At 41.3% G+C, this 25,896-nt stretch overlaps 1 protein-coding gene across 1 annotated transcript in view; it reads right to left on the bottom strand.

Annotated features, from left to right (window-relative positions):
• LOC112218539 (partitioning defective 6 homolog alpha) overlaps window positions 1-15,822 on the bottom strand; it is a 38,138-nt gene extending 22,316 nt beyond the window's left edge. Inside the window, exons 1-2 of the mRNA XM_024379407.2 lie at window positions 15,492-15,822; window positions 5,267-5,489 (exon numbers count right to left, since the gene is read on the bottom strand). Coding sequence (XP_024235175.1) covers window positions 5,267-5,489; window positions 15,492-15,587 — 319 coding nt within the window. The 5' untranslated portion in view covers window positions 15,588-15,822. The remainder of the gene's footprint in view (window positions 1-5,266; window positions 5,490-15,491) is intronic.
• Window positions 15,823-25,896: the final 10,074 nt, after the last annotated feature.

Raw genomic sequence — 25,896 nt, 5'->3', positions numbered from 1 at the left:
ATCCCCATAAAAACAGGGGAAGTAGCTCTGTTGTCAGTCGGTTGCAGCACAACAAAACAAATCCCACTGGGTGAACAAATAGAGCAAAAGAAATCTGATTTGCGTTTGCCTCCAGAGCCATTAAAATGATTGATCAGAGCTTTGTCTGTAAAGCGAGGAGGCTTTTTCAGCTAATGAGTAATTAGCATGTGTGCTGGATCTCCTGGAGCATACACGGATGCTGGCTTCCTCTTTATACAGTGCCGTGAAAAAGTATTTTCCCCTTTCTGATTTTCTCTATTTTTGCAGATTTTTCATACTGAATGTTATTAGATCTTCAACTAAAACCTAATATTAGATAAAAGGAACCTGAATAAAAATGTAATTACATTTATACTTGTTTAATTTATTGAATTAAGTTTATTTTATGAAATTATGCAACACCCAATTCCCCTGTGTGAAAAGGTAATTGCTCCCTTACCCTCAATAACTGGTTGCGCCACCTTTAGCTGCAATGACTGCAACCAAATGCTTCCTGTAGTTGGTTTTCGATAAATGGGACACATCTCATCCAAAAAGTTGACTCATATTTGCCAAAAGGCACCTGGATGATCCTCAAGACTCCTGGAAGAATGTTCTATGGACAGATGAGTCAAAAGTATAACTTTTTGGACGACATGGGTCCCATTATGCCTGTCGAAAACCAAACACTGTGTTCCACAGTAAGAACCTCATACCAACAGACAAGCATGGTGGTGGTAGTGTGATGGTTTGGGGATGCTTTTCTGCCTCAAGACCTGGACAACTTGCCTTAATAGAAGAAACCATGAATTCTGGTCTGTATCATAATTCTACTGGAGAACGTCAGGCCATCTGTATGTGAATTGAAGTGCAACTGGGTCATGCAGCAAGACAATGATCCAAAACACACAATCAAGTTACATGAAAATCGCCAAAAAGCAACATATTTAAAGTTTTGGAACGGCCTAGTCAAAGTTCAGACATAATCCCAATTGAGATGATGTGGCAGGACTTGAAACTAGCAGTTCATTCTTGAAACCCCACAAACGTCGCTGAGTTAAAGCAGTTCTGCATGGAAGAGTGGGCCAAAATTCCTCCACAGCGGTGTGAGAGACTGATCAACAACTACAGGAAGTGGTTGGAGTCATTGCAACTAAAAGGTGGCACAACCAGTTAATGAGTGTAAGGGGGCAATTACTTTTTCACACATGGGCATTGGGTGTTGCATTTTTTATGAAATAAATTAAATATGTAAATGTTGTGTTATTTGTTCACTCAGGTTCCCTTTATCTAATATTAGGTTTTGTTTGACGATCTAATAACATACAGTATCAAAAATATACAAAAGTAGAGAAAATTAGAAAGGAGGCATATTCTTTTTCACAGCACTGTATACAGAAAGACATTCACTGTGCAAGCTACGGCTTTGTTATTCAAATAGGCCTTTCTTCCAAACTTATTTTTATTTTATTTTCCATTTTTTAACCTTTATTTAACTAGGCAAGTCAGTTAAGAACACATTCTTATTTTCAATGACGGCCTGGGAACAGTGGGTTAACTGCCTGTTCAGGGGCAGAACGACAGATTTGTACCTTGTCAGCTCGTTGCTCTCCTGGTCTGTGCTGAATGGAAGGCACCCTCTGAGCTTCACTCACTCACTGTACCTCACAAATGGCATTACTATTGCTCTTCCCTTAAATCTACTATTGCAGCCTCTGTCACTCTATACATCCACCCTAGTCTCTCTCCATCCAGTGTTATTGCGTCCAGTTCCATCGGCACCTGTGTTGACCTCATCTCAGGCCCCAGCAAGGCACTGTGCTCCCCAGCCATGAAAGGCAGAGCAGTGCCTGGTGCTGATGCAGCAGGAGTCACTCCCACAGAGAGCCATGGATAGAGAAGCATTAAGCTGCACTGTCTATCTCTATTCTGACTGACACATAGCACACTAAACCGTTAGAGCTTCAGCGACCACACAGAGGGGGGTTGAACTACAGGGCACATCTCCTCTCTCGTCTCTATACACAGCTGAGCACATATTTGTTTATTTGGATCCCCATTAACTTTTGCAGAAGCAGCAGCTATTCTTCCTGGGGTCCACAAAAAAACACAATGACCAGTAACAAAACACTGATACACAAGGACAGTCACACAAATTTAAAATCCAACAACATACAAACAATACAACACAAAAATAATGTGTATGTAACATGCTGACCACACTGCTCGCGTTACGTGCGCGAGCGTAGCAAAATAAATGTACACATACGTGTTATTCAATCATTTCATCCAAACTGTTTGCGCGTGTGTGAGTAGCCAGGCGCTAAAATAGAACTTGGTTCTATTTTTGATGCTTGATGCGCTGCAAGTTCCATGAGATGTTGATCAGTTTTAAAGGTAATTTTGCTGTTTGCTTGAGTAATTGGAAGGGAGTTCCAAGCAATCATGACTCTGTATAATACTGTGCATTGCTGTGAATTTCTTTTGGACTTGGGGATTGTGAAAAGACCCCTGGTGGCATGCCTTATGGGGTATGTATGGGTGTCTGAGCTGAATGTTATTTGATTATGCAAACAATCTTGAATTGTAATATTTATCATAAAAGCTAGATGAGAAGCAGTTCATCTTTCATCAACCAGCAAAGACTGGCATGCATGTTGTTGATCTTAGGTCTGCATGTGCAGTTAAGGGCAAGGCATCCTGCTCTTGTTTTGAATCAGTTGCAGCTTTGCTAGGTCTTTCTTTGCTGCATTTGACCATATTACTGGACATTAATCAAGATGGGACAATGCCAGAGCCTGAACAACTAGTATATGCAATTTTTGTGTCAAAAACATATTTAAAGATCAGTTTATTATTAATCACCTATTCTGATACTGACTAACTCCTTATTTAGAATTTCAGTGAGAACACTGGCTTTGGGTGCTGACATGTAGAGTGTACAATTATCTGCATGCATAGTCATTCTAGCTTCGTGTAAGATCAGTGGCAAATCATTTGTAAAAATAGAGAAGAGTAACGGCCCAAGAAAACTGCCCTGAGGGACACCGCACTGTACATATCAGACGTTAGCAAAGCTTCCATTGAAGAACACTCTCTGGGTTCTATTGGATAAATACAACTCTCCAACCATGTGATGGCAGGTGATGTAAAGTCAAAGCAAGCAAGTTTCTTCAATAACAATTTATGATCAATAATATCAAAGGCTGCACTGAAATCTTTATTTAATTTATGTATTTTTCATTTAACTAGGCAAGTCAGTTAAGAACAAATTCTTATTTACAATGACGGCCTACCCTGAAATCTAACAATACACCTCCAACTATCATCTTATTATCCATTTCTTTAACCAATCATTAGTCATCTGAGTCAGTGCAGTACAAGTTGAGTGCCCTTTTCGATATATATGCTGAAAGTCACTAATTAACTTGATCTCTGAAAAATAGCATTGTATTTGGTCAAACACAATTCTCTCCATCAGTTTACTAAGAACAGGCAGCAAACTGATTGGGCGGCTGTTAGAGGCAACAAAGGGTGATTCCTTCCACGCCTGTGGACACACTCCTTTAGGCTTTGGTTAAAGATTTAGCAAAGAGAGGTGGCAATACAGTCTGCTACCATTCTCAATAGTTTCCCATTAAGGTTGTCTATACCTGGTGACTTATCAATATTGATGGATAACAATAGTTTTTCCACCTCTCCCACAATAACGGCAAGAAATTCAAAACAGCAATTCTTCTCTTTCATTATTAGATCTTTTATACATAAAAAATACAGTGGTTCAATGTTGTCATTTCACTTTTGAGTTTCTCCACTTTACTAGTGAAGTAGTCATTGAAATTACTGGCAATATCAAAAGTTTTTTTTTAATAAATGACCATTAACTTCAATGAACGATCTTGATGAATTGGGGTTTCTGGCCAAGATATAATTTAAGGTACTCAAAAGCTATCTTCCATTGTATTTTGTCATTTATCTTGGTTTGGTAATATAATTTCTTCGTATGTTTGTTAAGTTTAGTCACAAAATAGAGATGGTTAACTACAATACCCATCTATCTCCACTGACCTGGATAATATCGTGAGCCTGACGGATAATTATGTAAAGTGCTAATTGAGTCATCGATACCTTCCCGTAGCAATCACAAAGCAGCTCAACATGGCTAATAAAGAAGCATAATGATGGGAATTTCATGTAAGCTATTTTTTTTGTTACAAACAGGATGGCATTCTAAAACTGGGAACAATAGCAGCCATTCTCCTCTTTCCAGATTAGCATTTCCAACTGAATTATGCAAACAAACAAAACAATAAAACAACAGAACATAGAAAGACTTGACTATAAATAATGGGGGAGCAACTTTTAAGAGTATTAGTGGCACATTTCCGGAATGCTGCCCTACAGAATTGGTTTTGATCAAACTCACTGACCGTGATGGGGCATTAGGGTTGGAGGAATTGAGAGCGAGCTAAAGAGATAGAGAGAGAGAGACAGACAGACGGAGAGAGGGGAGGGAGATGATTAAGAGGGACAGAGAGCATGTGGTGGGGAAGAGAAGGGAGCATCTGAGGTTTGTATGTGTGTGTGTGTGTGTGTGGCTAGGGGTGAGATCAGGGAGAGGAGCCAGCCCCGACCCCCAGTTCCAGCCCCTATCCCCAGCTCCAGTCCCTTAGCGCCAACCCCCAGCACCATCCCTTCTCAGCGCTGTGCCTTCGCATTCCTGAGGGCTGGCCCAGCGCCAGACAGTCCTACCCACTGAGGCAGGCCAGAATGGCAACAATGAGCACAGCCCCAGACACTCATCCCCTCACAATACAAGCAACGTCATCACCATTGCCACACTGACTGACTCTCATACCTCCACTATCAGTCACAGTAAGAAACACAGCTTTCAACAACATTACAATAGAGCCACTATCGCTAATGACTGCACAATAACAAAAGACATAACATTTAGTCATAAACACACACTATAATTTTCTGCTAGCTCGACTCAAAGTTCCTTTTCATGATCTACAACTGAAACTTAAAAAACACACCAAGGACAGTGCCGATAACGAACAAGCATCAAGAGTGACAAGCCCACTTCAACACAACAGCCAACAGGCTTTGGAGCAAGAATACAGGGACTCCAACTGCAATAAGGTCAACATCAATAGCAGAGAGCTTTAACCAACAATGTAAGCTACCAATGAGGTTTCTCTTATAAATATATATACTCTTAGCCCCCTCCCATCCCATCCCTCTCTCCATGATGCAGCCTCACCTCTCTTCTGGATGATGATCCTGAGTAGTGGGTTGGCTGAGGAGAGGGCTTTGTAGAAGTTGTCATCATTGTTGATTGGCAGCAGGTCACCCTGGATGTCAGCATATCCCAGCAGCACCTCCACACCGGGGATGTGGTGAACGGTCTGCAGCAGCCGGTAGAACTCCTGAAAGCCACAGGTGCCACTCATCTTCAAAGCGAAACGTCTGTACTCCGCCTCAAACTGGAAAACAAAAGGTCAGGGAATATTGTGCCATGAAAGCAAACTCATGAAGAATGGTGCATCATGATATCAACAAACAACAGACTCCAACATAAGCCTCGGCCATGACATTGCCATTCACTGCTAACCCAACCATTCACAATTCACCTATATTCCACCATCGCTTTTCATTGTCTTGCATGCATTCTGCAAAACATAACCTAGGTATTACTTTTACATCACAGAGGTTGACATGTAGACATTGTCCAGTATGTAACAACTGGAGTCATGTTCTGAGACTTCCTATTAGATGCAGCAGGGACCAGGGCACAGCCCAATGATAACACAGTGGATTGTTGATCATTGTGAGGTAGCCGTGTAGCACAAATACATAAAGAGCGCTGTGGGGGACAACACAAGATGTGAGCTGTGCTTGTCTGTGTGGAGATGCTGCCCTGCACAGCCAGTGAATTTCTCTCTGGGGTGCGTATCACATAGAAACACACACAGCAGGTTGTCACTCCTCTAACACGATGTGCAATCCCATCAATGTTTGGTGCCACTTACTTCCCCAATCACAAAGACAGGGAGACAAATATATGACAGATTGGCAGGTGAAGGAGACAGATTACAGAGTAAAGGAAAAATAGGCAGGATGAGCAAACAGTGCTAGACAGTATAGAGTAGAGTACTGCATGGTGCACCACCCGCTTAAAATCCATTGGCTGTTTTTATGATAACATGATTGGCTGGTTTGTGTGTCCAACCATATTTACAGTCTGAAACAAATAATGGGATATGCACTCAGTGATTGTGGACTCTCACAGAAAAGGAGTGGGTCTACTCTGCGCTTCTTTTCCTCTCCATTGAAGAAGAATACATGGCATGCTTTACTGAGCAGGAGGGGTGACTGATTATGCCATTTCCACCCAAAAACAGAAAAGAGAGGAAGCAGGGTGAAGATATCAGAACAAGGACATTGGAGTAGACATACTTGGAGTAGACATACTCGGTATTCATATCACAAAAGATATGAGATCTCCACAATAAATTAAAATAGAAAACTTGTAAAAATAGACAAGATCCTGCAACCATGGAGAGGTACAGTTGAAGGCGGAGGTTTACGTACACCTTAGCCAAATACATCCCTGTCTTAGGTCAGTTAGGATCACCACTTTATTTTAAGAATGAGAAATGTCAGAATAATAGTAGAGAGAATTATTTATTTCAGCTTTTATTTATTTCATCACATTCCCAGTTGGTCAGAAGTTAACAAACACTCAATTAGTATTCGGTAGCATTGCTTTTAAATAGTTTAACTTGGGTCAAACGTTTCAGATAGCGTTCCACAAGCTTCCCACAATACATTTTGTCCCATTCCTCCTGATAGAGCTTGTGTAACTGAGTCAGGTTTGTAGGCCTCCTTGCTCACACATGCTTTTTCAGCTCTGCCCACAAATTTCCATAGGATTGAGGTCAGGTCTTTGTGATGGACACTCCAATACCTTGACTTTGTTGTCCTCAAGCCATTTTGCCACAACTTTGGAAGTATGCTTGGGGTCATTGTCCATTTGGAAGACCCATTTGCGACCAAGCTTTAACTTCCTCGACTGATGTCTTGAGATGTTGCTTCAATATATCCACATAGTTTTCCTCCCTCATGATGCCATCTATTTTGTGAAGTGCACCAGTCCCTCCTGCAGCAAAGCACCCCCACAACATGATGCTGCCACCCCAGTGCTTCACGGTTGGAATGGTGTTCTTTGGCTTGCAAGCCTCCCCCTTTTTCCTCCAAACATAACGATGGTCATTATTGCCAAACAGTTCTATTTTTGTTTCATCAGACCAGAGGACATGTCTCCAAAAAGTACCATTTTTGTCCCCATGTGCAGTTGCAAACCGTAGTCTGGCTTTTTTAATGGAGGTTTTGGAGCAGTGGCTTTGGAGGTTTTGGAGCAGCGGGTTTTCAGGTTATGTCGATATAGGACTAGTTTTACTGTGGATATTGATACTTTTGTACCTGTTTCCTCCAGCATCTTCACAAGGTCCCTTGCTGCTGTTCTTGGATTGATTTTCACTTTTCGCACCAAAGTACATTCATCTCTAGGAGTCAGAACGCATCTACTTCCTGAGCGGTATGACAGCTGCGTGGTCCCATGGTGTTTATACGTGCGTACTATTGTTTCTACAGATGAACGTGGTACCTTCAGGCATTTGGAAATTGCTCCCAAGGATGAAGCAGACTTGTGGAGGTCTACAATTTTTTTCTGAGGTCCTGACTGATTTATTTTGATTTTCCCATGAGAGGCACAGATTTTGAAGGTAGGCCTTGAAATACATCCACAGATACACCGCCAATTGACTCAAATTATGCCAATTAGCCTATCAGAAGCTTCTAAAGCCATGACATAATTTACCTGGAATTTTCCAAGCTGTTTAAAGGCACAGTCAACTTAGTGTATGTATACTTCTGACACACTGGAATTGTGATACAGCGAATTATTAGTGACATAATCTGTCTGTAAACAATTGTTGGAAAAATGCCTTGTGTCATGCACAAAGTAGATGTCCAAACCGACTTGCCAAAACTATAGTTTGTTTAACATGAAATTTGTGGAGTGGTTGAAAAACTAGTTTTAATGACTCCAACCTAAGTGTATGTAAACTTCCGACTTCAACTGTATCTAGTACGTAGCTACCTCTCTATCAATCTAGTAGTTATATATCTATTTAGCATCTATCTAGTCTCTCTCCCCTCTCATAGCTATTAGCTACAGCAAGGTGTGAGTTTGTGTGAGTGTAGTGTACAGACTGACGATGGATTTGGCAGCGTATGTAAACTTCCAACTTCAACTGTAAATACCTGTCTATTTATGGAAACATTTCCCTGATTAACTCCTTAGTCATATCTCAGTTTACTCACTTACTTATGGTGCTGCCTACTCCTGATGATCGCTATGTCTCATTTTCGAGTAATTGTAAATTATACTTTTTTTTTTAAAGTGTCTCTCTTTTTCAAACAAGTATTGCAGAGCTGGCTACAATTTCAATTTCATCTCCCTGAAAAGATAGAGAAAATATTATGGCTGAACTCAAATGTGCTGGTTGATAAAATACCTGTATTTATGGGAAAGATGTTTGAAAGGGGTATTTTGTTTTTAAATGATATTGTACATTGGAATGGTAGAGTTATGTATCTCATGGAGTTATCAGAATTGTATCAGAAGGTCTGCTCAATCCAAGATTACAACCAATTGATTACAGCATTACACCAAGAAATGGAGGAGGCAGGTGGCAGCGGGAGGAGGTCGGGAACTGGTCTGTCTGCCCAATATAAAGGATCAAACTGGCAGAGGAATAAAAATGGCATAAATAGGAAAGTATACCAGTTTCATTTGAGGACCAGGATGTTGACAGCTGTGCCATACAGATTGGAAAATAGTTGGGAAGAGATTTTTGATGTACCGATTCCATAGTACAGGGTGTATGAGTTGATATACACTACCGTTCAAAGGTTTGGGGTCACTTAGACATTTCCTTGTTTTTGAAAGAAAAGCACATTTTTGTCCATTTAAATGACATCAAATTGATCAGAAATACAGTGTAGACATTGTTAATGTTGTAAATGACTATTGTAGCTGAAAACGACTGATTTTTTATGGAATATCTACATCGGCGTACAGAGGCCCATTATCAGCAACCATCACTCCTGTGTTCCAAAGGCACGTTGTGTTAGCTAATCCAAGTTTATCATTTTAAAAGGCTAATTGATCATTAGATAACCGTTCTGCAATTATGTTAGCACAGCTGAAAACTGTTGTTCTGATTGAAGAAGCAATAAAACTGGAGTATCAGTATTTGTGGGTTTGATTACAGGCTGAAAATGTCCAGAAAGAAAGAACTTTCTTCTGAAACTCGTCAGACTATTCTTGTTCTGAAAAATGAAGGCTATTCCATGCGAGAAATTCCATGTGACTCCGGTATGCTGGCCTTCTAGGCAGAGCTGCTAAGAAAAAGCCATATCTCAGACTGGTCAATAAGAAGAAAAGATTAAGATGGACAAAATAACACAGACACTGGACAGAGGAACTCTGAAACTCTCAAAGATAAAAGTAAAAAAATAATAATCTAAATAAAACATAACAAAAGTAAGTTTGAATGACAATGAGGGGCAGTGTTGTTACAGTTAATGCCGGTTTGCCTGAGGCTGTGCAGGTGTTTGTACACATGCAATATACACACACGCTCGTTCAAATGCACACGTGCACATACACAGACATGTAAATAATGCCATACATGCACTCAAACATATTCAGTTGTCCTTGCTGTTATGATTTTTGTTGTCCTTGATGTCTTTGCTGTTAGATGACTAATGTGATGTAGTTGTTGTGCTGCTTCACTACATGTATGGGCTCCCGAGTGGCGCAGTGGTCTAAGGCACCGCATCTCAGTGTCACTACAGGCGTCACTACAGATGCTGGTTCGATTCCAGCAGTGATTGGTAGTCCCATAGGGCGGCACACAATTGGCCCAGCGTCGTCCGGGTTAGGGTTTGGCAGGGGTAGGCTGTCATTGTAAATAAGAATTTGTTCGTAACTGACTTGCCTAGTTAAATAAAGGTTCAATAAAAGATAAAGTATATTGTATGTTTTAAATATTCTATAAAAAGATTTTAAAAACTATTTAAAAAAATATATAATTCAGAGCTACATTTTTGGGGGAACAGAATCAGAACCAGGAACAAAAGTGATCCATACTATTACAGAACAGCACCCTTATTTTTAAAAGCATGGGAACCGTTAATAATATTATTTTACGTTCCAGTCATTTTTCCCAGTCCCCCCAAACACACACAAAGCGCCTATGCAAAGCCCTCACTCTGTCACTCAGAAAATCTTTGCCAGTGCGTGTGTGTGTGTGGCCAGGCTACCTGCCCCTCCCATAGGCTACCATAGCCTACTGACGTTACAACTGCAATTCAGAAATGAAGAAAAAAAAATGTTTTATTAGAAGTTTAAGTATCTCTAACGGTCGCCCCAGCGTGAGTTGTTTTATGCACGTGATGTCAGAATGCACTTACTGTTCCAAAATGTGATTATTACGCAACAGGACAGTTAACACGCGCTGCCTGCTAATTATCTATAAGCTGTTTCATCTTGTCAATTTTTAATTATTTTCTAACAAGTTGTATTTTCTAACAACAGTTTGAATTGAGGTGTGTTCCGCCTCCTCATTAATTCACATAGAAGTAGCCCATTTCAGCGTTGTGGACATTTTATGTTTGAGGCATTACTGAGCCGGATAAACTTCTCTCTTCCAGGAGAGCCCACCGCACTTCACTCATGTTTGTGCAGATCAAGTATGCATATATTTTCACAGTCTTGCAAGAATTGGAACATTTTGTTGCTGGCGCTCGCTTTGCCTTCCTTGTTGTTTTCCTTACACATAATAACTTTGGACATGTGTGTGTTCCTATCAAAGTAAGCTCCTTATTTTCTGTATATCATGTTGTCATTTCTACTGTAGGCGCATACAGTATGTATGTATGTACAGTGGGGAGAACAAGTATTTGATAACCTGCAAAATCGGCAGTGTTTCCTACTTACAAAGCATGTAGAGGTCTGTAATTTTTATCATAGGTACACTTCAACTGTGAGAGACGGAATCCAAAACAAAAATCCAGAAAATCACATTGCATGATTTTTAAGTAATTCATTTGCATTTTATTTCATGACGTAAGTATTTGATCATCTACCAACCAGTTAGAATTCCGGCTCTCACAGACCTGTTAGTTTTTCTTTAAGAAGCCCTCCTGTTCTCCACTCATTACCTGTATTAACTGCACCTGTTTGAACTTGTTACCTGTATAAAAGACACCTGTCCACACACTCAATCAAACAGACTCCAACCTTTCCACAATGGCCAAGACCAGAGAGCTGTGTAAGGACATCAGGGATTAAATTGTACACCTGCACAAGGCTGGGATGGGCTACAGGACAATAGGCAAGCAGCTTGGTGAGAAGGTAACAACTGTTGGTGCAATTATTAGAAAATGGAAGAAGTTCAAGATGACGGTCAATCACCCTCGTTCTGGGGCTCCATGCAAGATCTCACCTCGTGGGGCATCAATGATCATGAGGAAGGTGAGGGATCAGCCCAGAACTACATGGCAGGACCTAGTCAATGACCTGAAGAGAGCTGGGACCACAGTCTGAAAGAAAACCATTAGTAACACACTACGCCGTCATGGATTAAAATCCTGCAGTGCACGCAAGGTCCCCCTGCTCAAGACAGCGCATGTCCAGGCCCATCTGAAGTTTGTCAATGACCATCTGGATGATCCAGAGGAGGAATGGGAGAAGGTCATGTGGTCTGATCAGGCAAAAATAGAGCTTTTTGGTCTAAACTCCACTCGCCGTGTTTGGAGGAAAAAGAAGGATGAGTACAACCCCAAGAACACCATCCCAACCGTGAAGCATGGAGGTGGAAACATCATTCTTTGGGGATGCTTTTCTGCAAAGGGGACAGGACGACTGCACCGCATTGAGGGGAGGATGGATGGGGCCATGTATTGTGAGATCTTGGCCAACAACCTCCTTCCCTCAGTAAGAGCATTGAAGATGGGTCTTGGCTGGGTCTTCCAGCATGACATCGACCCAAAACACACAGACAGGGAAACTAAGGAGTGGCTCCGTAAGAAGCATCTCAAGGTACTGGTCTCCAGACCTGAACCCAATAGAAAATCTTTGGAGGGAGCTGAAAGTCCGTATTGCCCAGCGACAGCCCCGAAACCTGAAGGATCTGGAGAAGGTCTGTATGGAGGAGTGGGCCAAAATCCCTGCTGCAGTGTGTGCAAACCTGGTCAAGAACTACAGGAAACGTATGATCTCTGTAATTGCAAACATAGGTTTCTGTACCAAATATTAAGTTCTGCTTTTCTGATGTATCAAATACTTTTGTCATGCAATAAAATGCTAATTAATTACTTAAAAATCATACAATGTGATTTTCTGGATTTTTGTTTTAGATTCCGTCTCTCACAGTTGAAGTGTACCTATGATAAAAATTGCAGACCTCTACATGCTTTGTAAGTAGGAAAACCTGCAGAATCGTCAGCGTATCAAATACTTGTTCTCCCCACTGTATGTATGTATGGAGCACAATGTATTTACAGTTTTATTCACGTTTTCAATTACTGGTGACAAATAATGCATTCTGATTATTGCATATATTGTAATGGACACCTATGATGTGTGCAAAATACTTTTTTGACGGTTGTACTGATTATAATGAGCTAAGCTATTTGCCAGCTACAGTGGGGCAAAAAAGTATTTAGTCAGCCACCAATTGTGCAAGTTCTCCCACTTAAAAAGATGAGAGGCCTGTAATTTGCATCATAGGTACACTTCAACTATGACAGACAAAATGAGAAGAAAAAAAATCCAGAAAATCACATTGTAGGATTTTTAATTTATTTATTTACAAATTATGGTGGAAAATAAGTATTTGGTCAATAACAAACGTTTATCTCAATACTTTGTTATATACCCTTTGTTGGCAATGACAGAGGTCATTATCTTTGGTTGATGAGACAAAAACAAGCATGGCGGCTACCCATCTACCCATGTCTGTTTACTTTCGATATATATGACCGCTTGTGTTACCTCACTCTTTCCTCAGTTAGCGCTAGAACAAATGTAGCCTACATATTTTCAATTGGATGATTGTGTTATGGTGTAGCTGCTTATGTGAATGTCTGATTATTCCATCCTATAATAAACTGGTCACATTCTGGACATAACTTTGTAAGGACTGTGTTTGTGCAAAAATGTTTCTGTGAAAAAAAAAAAGTATGACCAGCTCAAATGATTGTTGCGTCAATCGAAAATGGACGTTCTAAATAAGCGTTCTAATCAAGCCTTCTAATCACATCGGTTTGATCGTACACAACAGGGACCACTGTAGAATTATCACACCCGTTTGTTGGTACTTGTGAAAAGTTTAAGGATACTATAGGTATCACGTTTAACATTGGATTTATTAACTACAAAAAGGTAAGAAGTGTTTTATTTGAATTCTGGTGCCACTCTGCACAACACAAGCTATCTTGGTCCAACGTTAAAGCCAACTCTCTGAAGGTCAAAGACATTAAAAGTTCCTCCGTTGAAGCTGCTCCTCCGTAGGTATAATTCTGTGGGCCTAATTCAGATAATGCATGTCATAACAAGATGCCCAGCACTTCAAGCTAAGCATCGTCCTCCACCCTCTTCACACATGCAACATTTCAGTCGTATTTCGCACCCTACACTTGTCTGACATCTGTCCAATGTATGTGTAAACAATTATCGCTTAGCCACTCCATAGCAAGCTGCTCTATCCGCACTGATTGGTGAAGTAATTTAATATCGAGCTAAATGTAAAAATGAAATATAAATCAAGTTTTAAAAAGGAACAAAGGAACGATATAAACTGTTACCTTTTTTTTGTTCTAACCAGTTGAGAACTTTATTTTGCTGGTCGGAACAGAACAAAAAAAGTGTGCTTCTGTTCAGAACGAAATGATTGGAAAATAATTTGGATTATTATTTGTAGCGGATCATACTATATCCCCCACTATCCCAGGGCTCCAATAGGCAGAACAACTTTGCTGAGTCATGAGTGTCTGTACTTGTTTGGAGAAGCAAGCCTCCTGTAGAACCATGTGAAAGGCTGAAGTGTTTTCTTTTCATTATTCATTCATATATTCTCTCCCACCAAACACATAGCTATTAGAGAGAATAAGAAGAGACTGACAATAAACAGAGAACCTGTTTGCCTTCGAGACATTGCCTTTGATACATTTTAAGACGCTGTGCTGCAGCTGAGGCACATACTTGAGATACAAACATGATTAGAATAGAATCCACTGTCAACGAGTTGTTAAAAATCACTGTTGAGGAGAGACAGACAGTGAGGCAGTTGCACTGCACAGAGAATGCATGTATAGATATCTCCAACTTACAGTTAACACCACAATCCGTAGCATATTGTCAGAATTTGACATACACACTAGTATGGAGAATTCTGAGCATACTAGATTGTTAAAGATTCTGACCTGTAGCGAACAACAATAGTAAAACATTTAAAAAGTAATAATCAGAGTCATTAACTCCATTTAAACACTTTCCATACACGCAGTTACAATGTTTGCTCTTTGTGACAGAAGTCCATAGAGACACATGGGTTTTACTGAAAAACATGTGTTGCCATGACAGACAATGTGTGTTCGAAGTATTGTCATGCTATTATTTTTTTCTTTAAAAAACACATTGACGGAGTATAATTGACAGACAGTTCATTTTAATGTGCTACACTGATGATGATGATAACAATAATAAACGAATAATCACCCCGTGTAGGCTGATAATACATATATAAATACATATAATTTATTGTAAATTGTCAATATTTATTTTACAGGTAGGATATGGCCTATGTGGTCTATTCAGTTATGGTGAATCGGTGAATTCATTGACAGTGAGCTTACTAAGCCATATGGTTTATCGCTACTAATACCATGTTTCATGCATAATTAATCAGCCAGGCCTAATGTTATAATTAACCGCGAACAGCTACGCTCTATTCTGCAGCATAACAGCGCGCTACATGCATCAAAGAAATTACAACAGCAACGGATAGTGCACTTTCATAGCCGAGAGCGACAATGCGAACTGTCATTGCCTCCTAGGCTACTACATATTGAAATAGAGGCAGACACGTTCCAAGCTGCTCCGTCTCAAAACGTCGTGGCGACAAAGGCACCAACATCAGTGTTTCCCGCTCTGATTATGATTAGTTACGTGGGGAATTCAAGAGCGGATAGCGCAATACCGACAGATCCAATTTATACGGCTTGATTTGGTTTAGCCCTGAACACCGCAGGTGTTATCCATGCGCGTGCCTGATAAGGTAACCTATCAGCAAATAAACTGCGGTCCACGGTAACCGCATTATGAATGTGAAATTAATAAACCAGCCACTTACTTTGCTCTTGACCTCGACCACATTGTCAGTGTTTTTCAAGGGGGTCCTCTGGTACCTTGACATGTTAGCGCGTTGAACCCCAGTGGATAGGACCATCCACAGGCTTTCCTCGAAACAGGTTTAAGCAGGCAGTCAGTCAGTCACTTCGTCGTAAGCGCATTTGCTCGCAGCACCATGCGAGCTGATAGACGCACAGGTACAGCAGTCCTTAAACAGTCCTGGTTCTGTAGTAGGAATCAGATCTGTGATGGAAAATGTTGTCCTCGCGATGGGCAGAGCTACACTGCCTCAATAACAATGACGTCAACTAGACACGCCGATTGAAGGCGGGGATGGGGTCGTGCGTGGGGTCAGCTGAAATGTTTCAGTCGGTGTTGCCCAGGAGACCAGGAGGCATAAAGAAGGTGAGACAAGGTTCACTGACTCACATTTCTCCAATGAGTGAGTGTCAAAAGTAATTTTTAGGAAGTGACTAAGAACAGAATCCCTATTATTCAACTCAATTAATGTGATGATGTGATGATGAGATTTTCCCTGAGGTCATTCAATGACAAAACGGTAATGGACAGGATTTTTACAAAATAAATATATGCAAATAGAAAAAGTGGCAATGTGGTACTTAAATAGGCCTACCCTTGCTTGTAATATTGGGAAATGGTCTTTGCTGCCACTGCAGTATTCTCACACTGTATACCATGGAAAAAGACTTGGCAAAAACATTTCTACATATGTGTTCTACATATGGATTTATCTCATCAGCGATGACCCATGCATTGACATCCAGTTTCACCAGTCTCTCTGTCTTTTTCTCTCTCAATTCAATTAAGTATACTTTATTGACTTGGAAAGTAAACACGTACATTATCAAAATTAACATAGCTACAATGATCAAAGATAGGAATATGGCTCACATCAACACCATTATCCCAGAAACCCTAGACACACTCCAATTTGCATACCGCCCCAACAGATCCACAGATGATGCAATCGCTATTGCACTCCACACTGCCCTTTCCCACCTGGACAAAAGGAACACCTATGTAAGAATGCTATTAATTGACTACAGCCCAGCGTTCAACACCATAGTGCCCTCAAAGCTCATCAATAAGCTAAGGACCCTGGGACTAAGCACCTCCCTCTGCAACTGGATCCTGGACTTCCTGACGGGCCGGCCGTAGGTGGTAAGTAACAACACATCCGCCACGCTGATCCTCAACACAGAGGCCCCTCAGGGGTGCGTGCTCAATCTCCGCCTGTACTCCTTGTTCACTCATGACTGCATGGCCAGGCACGACTCCAACACATCATTAAGTTTGCCGATGGCACAACAGTGGTAGGCCTGATCAACGACGAGACAGCCTATAGGGAGGAGGTCAGAGACCTGGGAGTGTGGTGCCAGGACAACAACCTCTCCCTCAACGTGATCAAGACTCCAGCCATCCTAGTCATAGACTATTCTCTCTGCTACCGCACGGCAAGCGGTACCAGAGCGCCAAGTCTAGGTCCAAGAGGCTTCTAAACTGCTTCTACCCCCAAACCATAAGACTCCTGGATATCTGGCTACCCAGACCATTTGCATTGCCCCCCCCCCCTTTTTACACCGCTGCTACTCTCTGTTGTTATCTATGCATAGTCACTTTAATAACTCTACCTACATGTACATATTACCTCAATTACCTCAACTAACCGGTGCCCCCGCACATTGACTCTGTACCGGTGCCCCCTGTATATAGTCTCGCTATTGTTATTTTACTGCTGCTCTTTCATTACTTGTTACTTTTATTTCTTATTCTTATTAATATTTTGTTATATTTTTTAAGACTGCATTGTTGGCAAGGGGCTCGTAAGTAAGCATTTCACTGGAAGGTCTACACCTAGTACTTCCGGCGCCGACAGAGATGGCCGCCTCGCTTCGCGTTCCTAGGAAACTATGCAGTTTTTTGTTTTTTTACGTGTTATTTCTTACACTAGTACCCCAGGTCATCTTAGGTTTCTTTACATACAGCCGAGAAGAACTACTGAATATAAGATCAGCGTCAACTCACCATCAGTACGACCAAGAATATGTTTTTCGCGATGCGGATCCTGTGTTCTGCCTTACAACCAGTGTAACCGAGTGGATCACATGCAGCGACCAAAAAAAAAAACGACTCAGAAAAAGAGGGAAACGAAGCGGTCTTCTGGTCAGACTCCGGAGACGGGCACATCGTGCACCACTCCCTAGCATTCTTCTTGCCAATGTCCAGTCTCTTGACAACAAGGTTGATGAAATCCGAGCAAGGGTAGCATTCCAGAGGGACATCAGAGACTGTAACGTTCTTTGCTTCACGGAAACATGGCTAACTGGAGAGACGCAATCCGAAGCGGTGCAGCCAGCGGGTTTCTCCACGCATCGCGCCGACAGAAACAAACATCTTTCTGGTAAGAAGACGGGCGGGGGCGTATGTCTTATGGCCAACGTGACATGGTGTGATGAAAGAAACATACAGGAACTCAAATCCTTCTGTTCACCTGATTTAGAATTCCTCACAATCAAATGTAGACCGCATTATCTACCAAGAGAATTCTCTTCGATTATAATCACAGCCGTATATATCCCCCCAAGCAGACACATCGATGGCTCTGAACGAACTTTATTTAACTCTCTGCAAACTGGAAACGATTTATCCGGAGGCTGCATTCATTGTAGCTGGGGATTTTAACAAGGCTAATCTGAAAACAAGACTCCCTAAATTTTATCAGCATATCGATTGCGCAACCAGGGGTGGAAAGACCCTGGATCATTGTTACTCTAACTTCCGCTGACGCATATAAGGCCCTGCCCCGCCCCCTTTCGGAAAAGCTGACCACGACTCCATTTTGTTGATCCCTGCCTACAGACAGAAACTAAAACAAGAAGCTCCCACACTGAGGTCTGTCCAACGCTGGTCCGACCAAGCTGACTCCACACTCCAAGACTGCTTCCATCACGTGGACTGGGAGATGTTTCGTATTGCGTCAGACAACAACATTGACGAATATGCTGATACGGTGTGCGAGTTCATTAGAACGTGCGTTGAAGATGTCGTTCCCATAGCAACGATTAAAACATTCCCTAACCAGAAACCGTGGATTGATGGCAGCGTTCGTGTGAAACTGAAGGCACGAACCACTGCTTTTAATCAGGGCAAGGTGTCTGGTAACCTGACTGAATACAAACAGTGCAGCTATTCCCTCCGCAAGGCTATCAAACAAGCTAAGCGCCAGTACAGAGACAAAGTAGAATCTCAATTCAACGGCTCAGACACAAGAGGTATGTGGCAGGGTCTACAGTCAATCACGGACTACAGGAAGAAACCCAGCCCAGTCACGGACCAGGATGTCTTGCTCCCAGGCAGACTAAATAACTTTTTTGCCCGCTTTGAGGACAATACAGTGCCACTGACACGGCCTGCAACGGAAACATGCGGTCTCTCCTTCACTGCAGCCGAAGTGAGTAAGACATTTAAACGTGTTAACCCTCGCAAGGCTGCAGGCCCAGACGGCATCCCCAGCCGCGCCCTCAGAGCATGCGCAGACCAGCTGGCCGGTGTGTTTACGGACATATTCAATCAATCCCTATACCAGTCTGCTGTTCCCACATGCTTCAAGAGGGCCACCATTGTTCCTGTTCCCAAGAAAGCTAAGGTAACTGAGCTAAACGACTACCGCCCGTAGCACTCACATCCGTCATCATGAAGTGCTTTGAGAGACTAGTCAAGGACCATATCACCTCCACCCTACCTGACACCCTTGACCCACTCCAATTTGCTTACCGCCCAAATAGGTCCACAGACGATGCAATCTCAACCACACTGCACACTGCCCTAACCCATCTGGACAAGAGGAATACCTATGTGAGAATGCTGTTCATCGACTACAGCTCGGCATTCAACACCATAGTACCCTCCAAGCTCGTCATCAAGCTCGAGACCCTGGGTCTCGACCCCGCCCTGTGCAACTGGGTACTGGACTTCCTGACGGGCCGCCCAGGTGGTGAGGGTAGGCAACAACATCTCCTCCCCGCTGATCCTCAACACTGGGGCCCCACAAGGGTGCGTTCTGAGCCCTCTCCTGTACTCCCTGTTCACCCACGACTGCGTGGCCATGCACACCTCCAACTCAATCATCAAGTTTGCGGACGACACAACAGTGGTAGGCTTGATTACCAACAACGACGAGACGGCCTACAGGGAGGAGGTGAGGGCCCTCGGAGTGTGGTGTCAGGAAAATAACCTCACACTCAACGTCAACAAAACTAAGGAGATGATTGTGGACTTCAGGAAACAGCAGAGGGAACACCCCCATCCACATCGAAGGAACAGTAGTGGAGAGGGTAGCAAGTTTTAAGTTCCTCGGCATACACATCACAGACAAACTGAATTGGTCCACTCACACAGACAGCATCGTGAGGAAGGCGCAGCAGCGCCTCTTCAACCTCAGGAGGCTGAAGAAATTCGGCTTGTCACCAAAAGCACTCACAAACTTCTACAGATGCACAATCGAGAGCATCCTGGCGGGCTGTATCACCGCCTGGTATGGCAACTGCACCGCCCTCAACCGTAAGGCTCTCAGAGGGTAGTGAGGTCTGCACAACGCATCACCGGGGGCAAACTACCTGCCCTCCAGGACACCTACACCACCCGATGCTACAGGAAGGCCATAAAGATCATCAAGGACATCAACCACCGAGCCACTGCCTGTTCACCCCGCTGCCATCCAGAAGGCGAGGTCAGTACAGGTGCATCAAAGCTGGGACCGAGAGACTGAAAAACAGCTTCTATCTCAAGACCATCAGACTGTTAAACAGCCACCACTAACGTTGAGTGGCTACTGCCAACACACTGTCAATGACACTGACTCTACTCCAGCCACTTTAATCATGGGAATTGATGGGAAATTATGTAAATATATCACTAGCCACTTTAAACAATGCTACCTTATATAATGTTACTTACCCTACATTGTTCATCTCATATGCCTACGTTGATACTGTACTCTATATCATCGACTGCATCCTTATGTAATACATGTATCACTAGCCACTTTAACTATGCCACTTGGTTTACATACTTATCTCATATGTATATACTGTACTCGATATCATCTACTGTATCTTGCCTATGCTGCTCTGTACCATCACTCATTCATATATCCTTATGTACATATTCTTTATCCCCTTACACTGTGTATGACAGTAGTTTTTTTTGGAATTGTTAGTTAGATTACTTGCTCGTTATTACTGCATTGTCGGAACTAGAAGCACAAGCATTTCGCTACACTCGCATTAACATCTGCTAACCATGTGTATGTGACAAATAAAAATTTGATTTGATTTGATTTGACCTGTTTTATTTGGCGCATGTGACTAATACAATTTGATTTGATTTGAATATACTAGACTGTTTGTAATTAAGCAATAATAATGATAGTGATACTCATATTAACAGCAATTACAACAAATAATAATAAAGAATAGGCAAATATGAAGAATCACACTATACACTTCTCACTGGCTGTCCTTCAGGTTGTGGCAGGTGGCCACAAATTTGGCTGCTATACAGCATGTATTTAAGTTTGTCTTCCTCATTTAGGTATTCAAATTATTCGTATTGTTTTATAATTTTGGGGAGGAATGTATTTTTTATGTCAGAATATCTGTCACAGTTTGACAGAAAATGCAGCTCTGTCTCTATCTCTTCCTGGAAGAAGCCTGTCCTCTCTGTGCAGCCAAGTTTGCCTGTGACGACCGGTCTCTATGGCTAGACTGTGCTCACTAAGTCTGTACATAGTTAGTGTTTTCTTCAGTTTTCTGTCAGTTACAGTGGTCAGATAGTCTGCCACCGTGTACTGTCTGTTTAGAGACAAATAGCATTGAAGTTTACTTAGAATTTTTTGTGGTTTCTTTCCAATAGGTGATATATTTTTATTTTTTATCTGTGATAATTTGGTTGGGCCAGATTTGCTGAGTATTGTCCTGAGGCTTTGTTGGGTTGGTAGTCGTTAGTGAATTGAGCCTCAGGACCAGCTGGCGTAGGGGACTCTTCTCTATGGTCACCTCATGGCAATTGAGGGCTTTGTATCATATACTTTATGTTGTAGATATGTAGTGGTGTAACAATATTATATGATGTACTGTTGTATCTTTTGTTTTATGTGTAATATAAGTGCCTTGGTGTGGTTGGACCCCAGGAAGAGTAGCTTCTGCCTTGGCAGCAGCTAATGGGGATCCATAATAAAAACAAATAAAAAATACAAATACAAATGGCAGGAGTGGGGGTCACTTGTTTTTAAATGATTATACAATTTGGTGGCTCTTTTTTGGATATTAATAAGAAGAGGGAATTCCTCTCTGCGTGCTTTGTTTGGAGTTTTTCTCTGTACTCTGAGGATGCTCTTACCCCGCATGCAGGGTTTCAATTGTGTGTTGTTCCATTTGTCAAATTCTTGTTTTGTAAGCAGACCCCACACTTCGCTGCCATATAGTGCAGTTGGTTCTATTATTAATTTGAATATTTTGAGCAGAGATCCTAATTGGTTTGTCTAATTTGATAGATATTTTAATGACATAAAAAGCCCTCCTTGTCTTTTAGTTCATTCACGGCCAGGTTGAAGTTCCCTGTGGAGCTGATTTTTTTTTGTTGTCCCAAATATGTGTAGGTGTGTGTTGGTTCTCTACTAAACAAAAATGTAAATGGAACATGTAAAGTGTTGGTCCTATGTTTCATGAGCTGAAATAAATGATCCCAGACATTTTCCATACGCACAAAAAGCGTATCTCTCAAATGTTGTGCACACATTTGTTTACATTCCTGTTAGTGAGTATTTCTCCTTTGCAAAGATAATCCATCCACCTGACAGGTGTGGCATCTCAAAAAGCTGATTAAACAGCATGAACATTACACAGGTGCACCTTGTGCTGTTTTGTCACACATCACAATACCACAGATGTCTGAAGTTTTATGCGACTTGCATTTTTGTTCAGTATATATCCAGATTGCCACACTTTTACTCCTACCCACATCTACATACTGTATTATCTCAATTACCTCAACTACCTTGTACACCTGCACATTGACTCTGCTGACTGCAGGAATGTCCACCAGAACTGTTGCCAAAGAAATGAATGTTCAAATGAATGTTAATTTCTCTACCCTAAGCTGCCTCTAATGTTGTTTTAGAGAATTTGGCAGTACGTCCAATCGGCCTCACAACAGCAGACCACATGTAACCACGCCAGGCCCTCCACATCCAGCTTCTTCAACTGCGGTATCATCTAAGACCAGCAACCCGGATGACTGATGAAACTGAAGAGTATTTTTGTCTAAAACTCATTCTGATTGGCTTGGCATGGCTCCCCAGTGGGTGGGCCTGGTTTCCAAGTGGGTGGGCCTATGCCGTCCCAGGTCCACCCATGGCTGCGCCCCTGCCCAGTCGTGAAATCCATAGATTAAGGCCTAATTAATTGGTTTCAATTGACTGATTTCCTTAGATGAACTGTAACTCAGTAAAATCATTGAAATTGTTGCATGTTGCGTTTACATTTTTGTTCAGTATATGAGTGGATCCCAGTAAAAATGGATATCGGTTTCCCTGACATCTGGATCTTTTCTGGAATATCATTGTTTTGTCTTTTTGAGATTGACTGTCAGGGCCCATCTGACAGAACTGTTGCAGATGATCTAATTGTTGCTGTAACCTCTCTTCTGTGGGGGACAGCACCAGGTTATCTGCATACAGGAGCCATTTTATTTCTGTATCGTGAAGAGTGAGACCGGTGGCAGTTTATTGTTCTAGTGTTTTTGCCAATTACGGATAATCCTGAATCAATCATGAATAATGATGAGTGAAAAAGTTAGACGCACAAATATCATACCCCCCTCCAAAAAATGCTAACCTCTGCTCCCTTTTTCACTTACCGTTATTCACGATTTATTCAGGACTATCTTTAATCATGGTAGCATCCACATGAATGTAGTTGTGTTTAGATAAGTATTCTATTCTTATTTACAATAAAAGTGACTCCAAAATGACACAATACATTATTTATCATTCATTTCTCTTGGGCACAAAATAATCTTAAACACCTACAAAAAAACAGGGAAGGCATCCAAAAATGTTTTAGAGTCATAAACCTGATGTAATCATTACGTGCTAGGAATATGGAATCAAATACTTAACTTTTTGACTACTTAAATACACATATAAGTGCATTTGGCCCAATACTTTTGGTCCTCTAAATTGAGGGGACTATTTACAAAAAGCGCTGTAATTTCGAAACGGTTCACCCGACATGGATGAAAACACCCACAAATGAAAGCTGACTGTCTACTCCTTAGTTTTAGTTTTTATTTTGTCTTTTTTGTTTTTCGCACCAAAGAAAACAAGTGATCGACAACTAGACAGCTAAAAACACATTTTTAATAAACAAGTACAAAACAAATTGGTTTAAACACATAACAAAACCTACTAATTATAAATGTATAAATTAATTGATAAGTAATAACACAAAAAATAAAAAATAATAATAGTCATTGTATCATTTCATTTCATGTGTCACTTTCCCAATACCTTTGGAGCTCAAAAAGACTCAAGTTGTTCCCCTGTTTTACTCTGCACTTTTGGGGAAATAAATGTGTATGTTTATTTCTGTGGTCTGTGTATTTTATCATTTCCTTCAATATTACGTCAGGACCACAAGATTTTCTGAGTTGCAGGACCTGTATTTTTCCCGATTAGTTATTTTTGTGTTATTGGGGAATCCAACGGGTTCTGGTTGTATTTAATGGCTGATTCAAGAATTTTACATTTTTTATAGATTTCTTTTTGTTTTGAATTTGAATGTCTTAATATTTCTTCAAAATGAGTGTTTCATAGGTCACCATTTTGGATTGCCAATTCTTCTCAGTGTGGTTTGTTTAAGCAGCAGTAGCGGTGCATGGTTTAAATCACTGGGGAAGCCAAGCCAGGGAAAAAAAGCCATATTACAACCTACAGTACCAGTCAAAAGTTTGGACACACCTGTTCTTTCAAGGGTTTTTCTTTATTTTCTATCATTTTCTACATTGTAGAATAATAGTGAAGACATCAAAACTATGAAATAACATATGGAATCATGTAGTAACCAAAAAAGTGTTAAACAAATCAAAATATATTTTATATTTGAGATTCTTCAAAGTAGCCACCCTTAGCCTTGATGACAGCTTTGCACACTCTTGGCATTCTCTCAACCAGCTTCACCTGGACTACTTTTCCAACAGTCTTGAAGGAGTTCCCACATACGATGAGCACTTGTTTGCTGATTTTCCTTCACTCTTTGGTCCAACTCATCCCAAACCATCTCAATTGAGTTGAGGTCGGGTAAATGAGTACGCCAGATCATCTGATGCAGCACTCCATCACTCTCCTTCTTGGTCAAATAGCCCTTACATAGCTTGGAGGTGTGTTGGGTCATTGTCCTGTTGAAAAACAAATGATAGTCCCACTAGGCACAATCCAGATGGCATGGCGTATCGCTGCAGAATGCTGTGGTAGCCATGCTGGTTAAGTGTGCCTTGAATTCTAAATAAATCACTGACAGTGTCACCAGCAAAGCATACCCACACCATCACACCTCCTTCTTCATGCTTCATGGTGGGAACAACACATGCGGAGATCATCCGTTCACCTACTCTGCTTCTCACAAATACACAGCTGTTGAACCAAAAATCTGAAATTTGGACTCATCACACCAAAGAACAGACTTCCACCGTCCTAATGTCCCTTGCTCATGTTTCTTGGCCCAAACAAGTCTCTTCTTCTTATTTGTGTCCTTTAGTAGTAGTTTCTCCTTATTGTTATTGGTGTCCTTTAGTAGTGGTTTTCTTTCCTTTCAAGTTCTTGACATTTTCTGGATTGACTGACCTTCATGTTTTAAAGTAATGGACTGTTGTTTCTTTACTTATTTGAGCTGTTCTTGCCATAATATGGACTTGGTCTTTTACCAAATAGGGCTATCTTCTGTCATTCCACCCCGACCTTGTCACAACACAACTGATTGTCTCAAAGAAATTCCACAAATGACCTTTTAACAAGGAACACCTGTTAATTAAAATGCATTCCAGGTGACTACCTCATGAAGCTGGTTGAGAGAATGCCAAGAGTGTGTAAAGCTGTCATCAAGACAAAGGGTGGCTAATTTGAATAATCTTGAATAATTGGATTTGTTTAACACTTTATTTGGTTTCTACATTATTCCGTATATGTTATTTCATAGTTTTGATATCTTCACTATTGTAGAAACCAGAAACTACAATGTAGAAAATAGTAAAAATAAAGAAAAACCCTTGAATGAGTAGGTGTGTCTAGAATTTTGACTGGTACTGTATGTGTTGTGATAATTGTGTTG

The sequence above is a fragment of the Oncorhynchus tshawytscha genome, linkage group LG19 (genome assembly GCF_018296145.1).
Source record: "Oncorhynchus tshawytscha isolate Ot180627B linkage group LG19, Otsh_v2.0, whole genome shotgun sequence".
NCBI lineage: Eukaryota > Metazoa > Chordata > Actinopteri > Salmoniformes > Salmonidae > Oncorhynchus > Oncorhynchus tshawytscha.
Note: the sequence above shows the minus strand (reverse complement) of the source record. Positions and strands in the feature narration are given on the sequence as shown.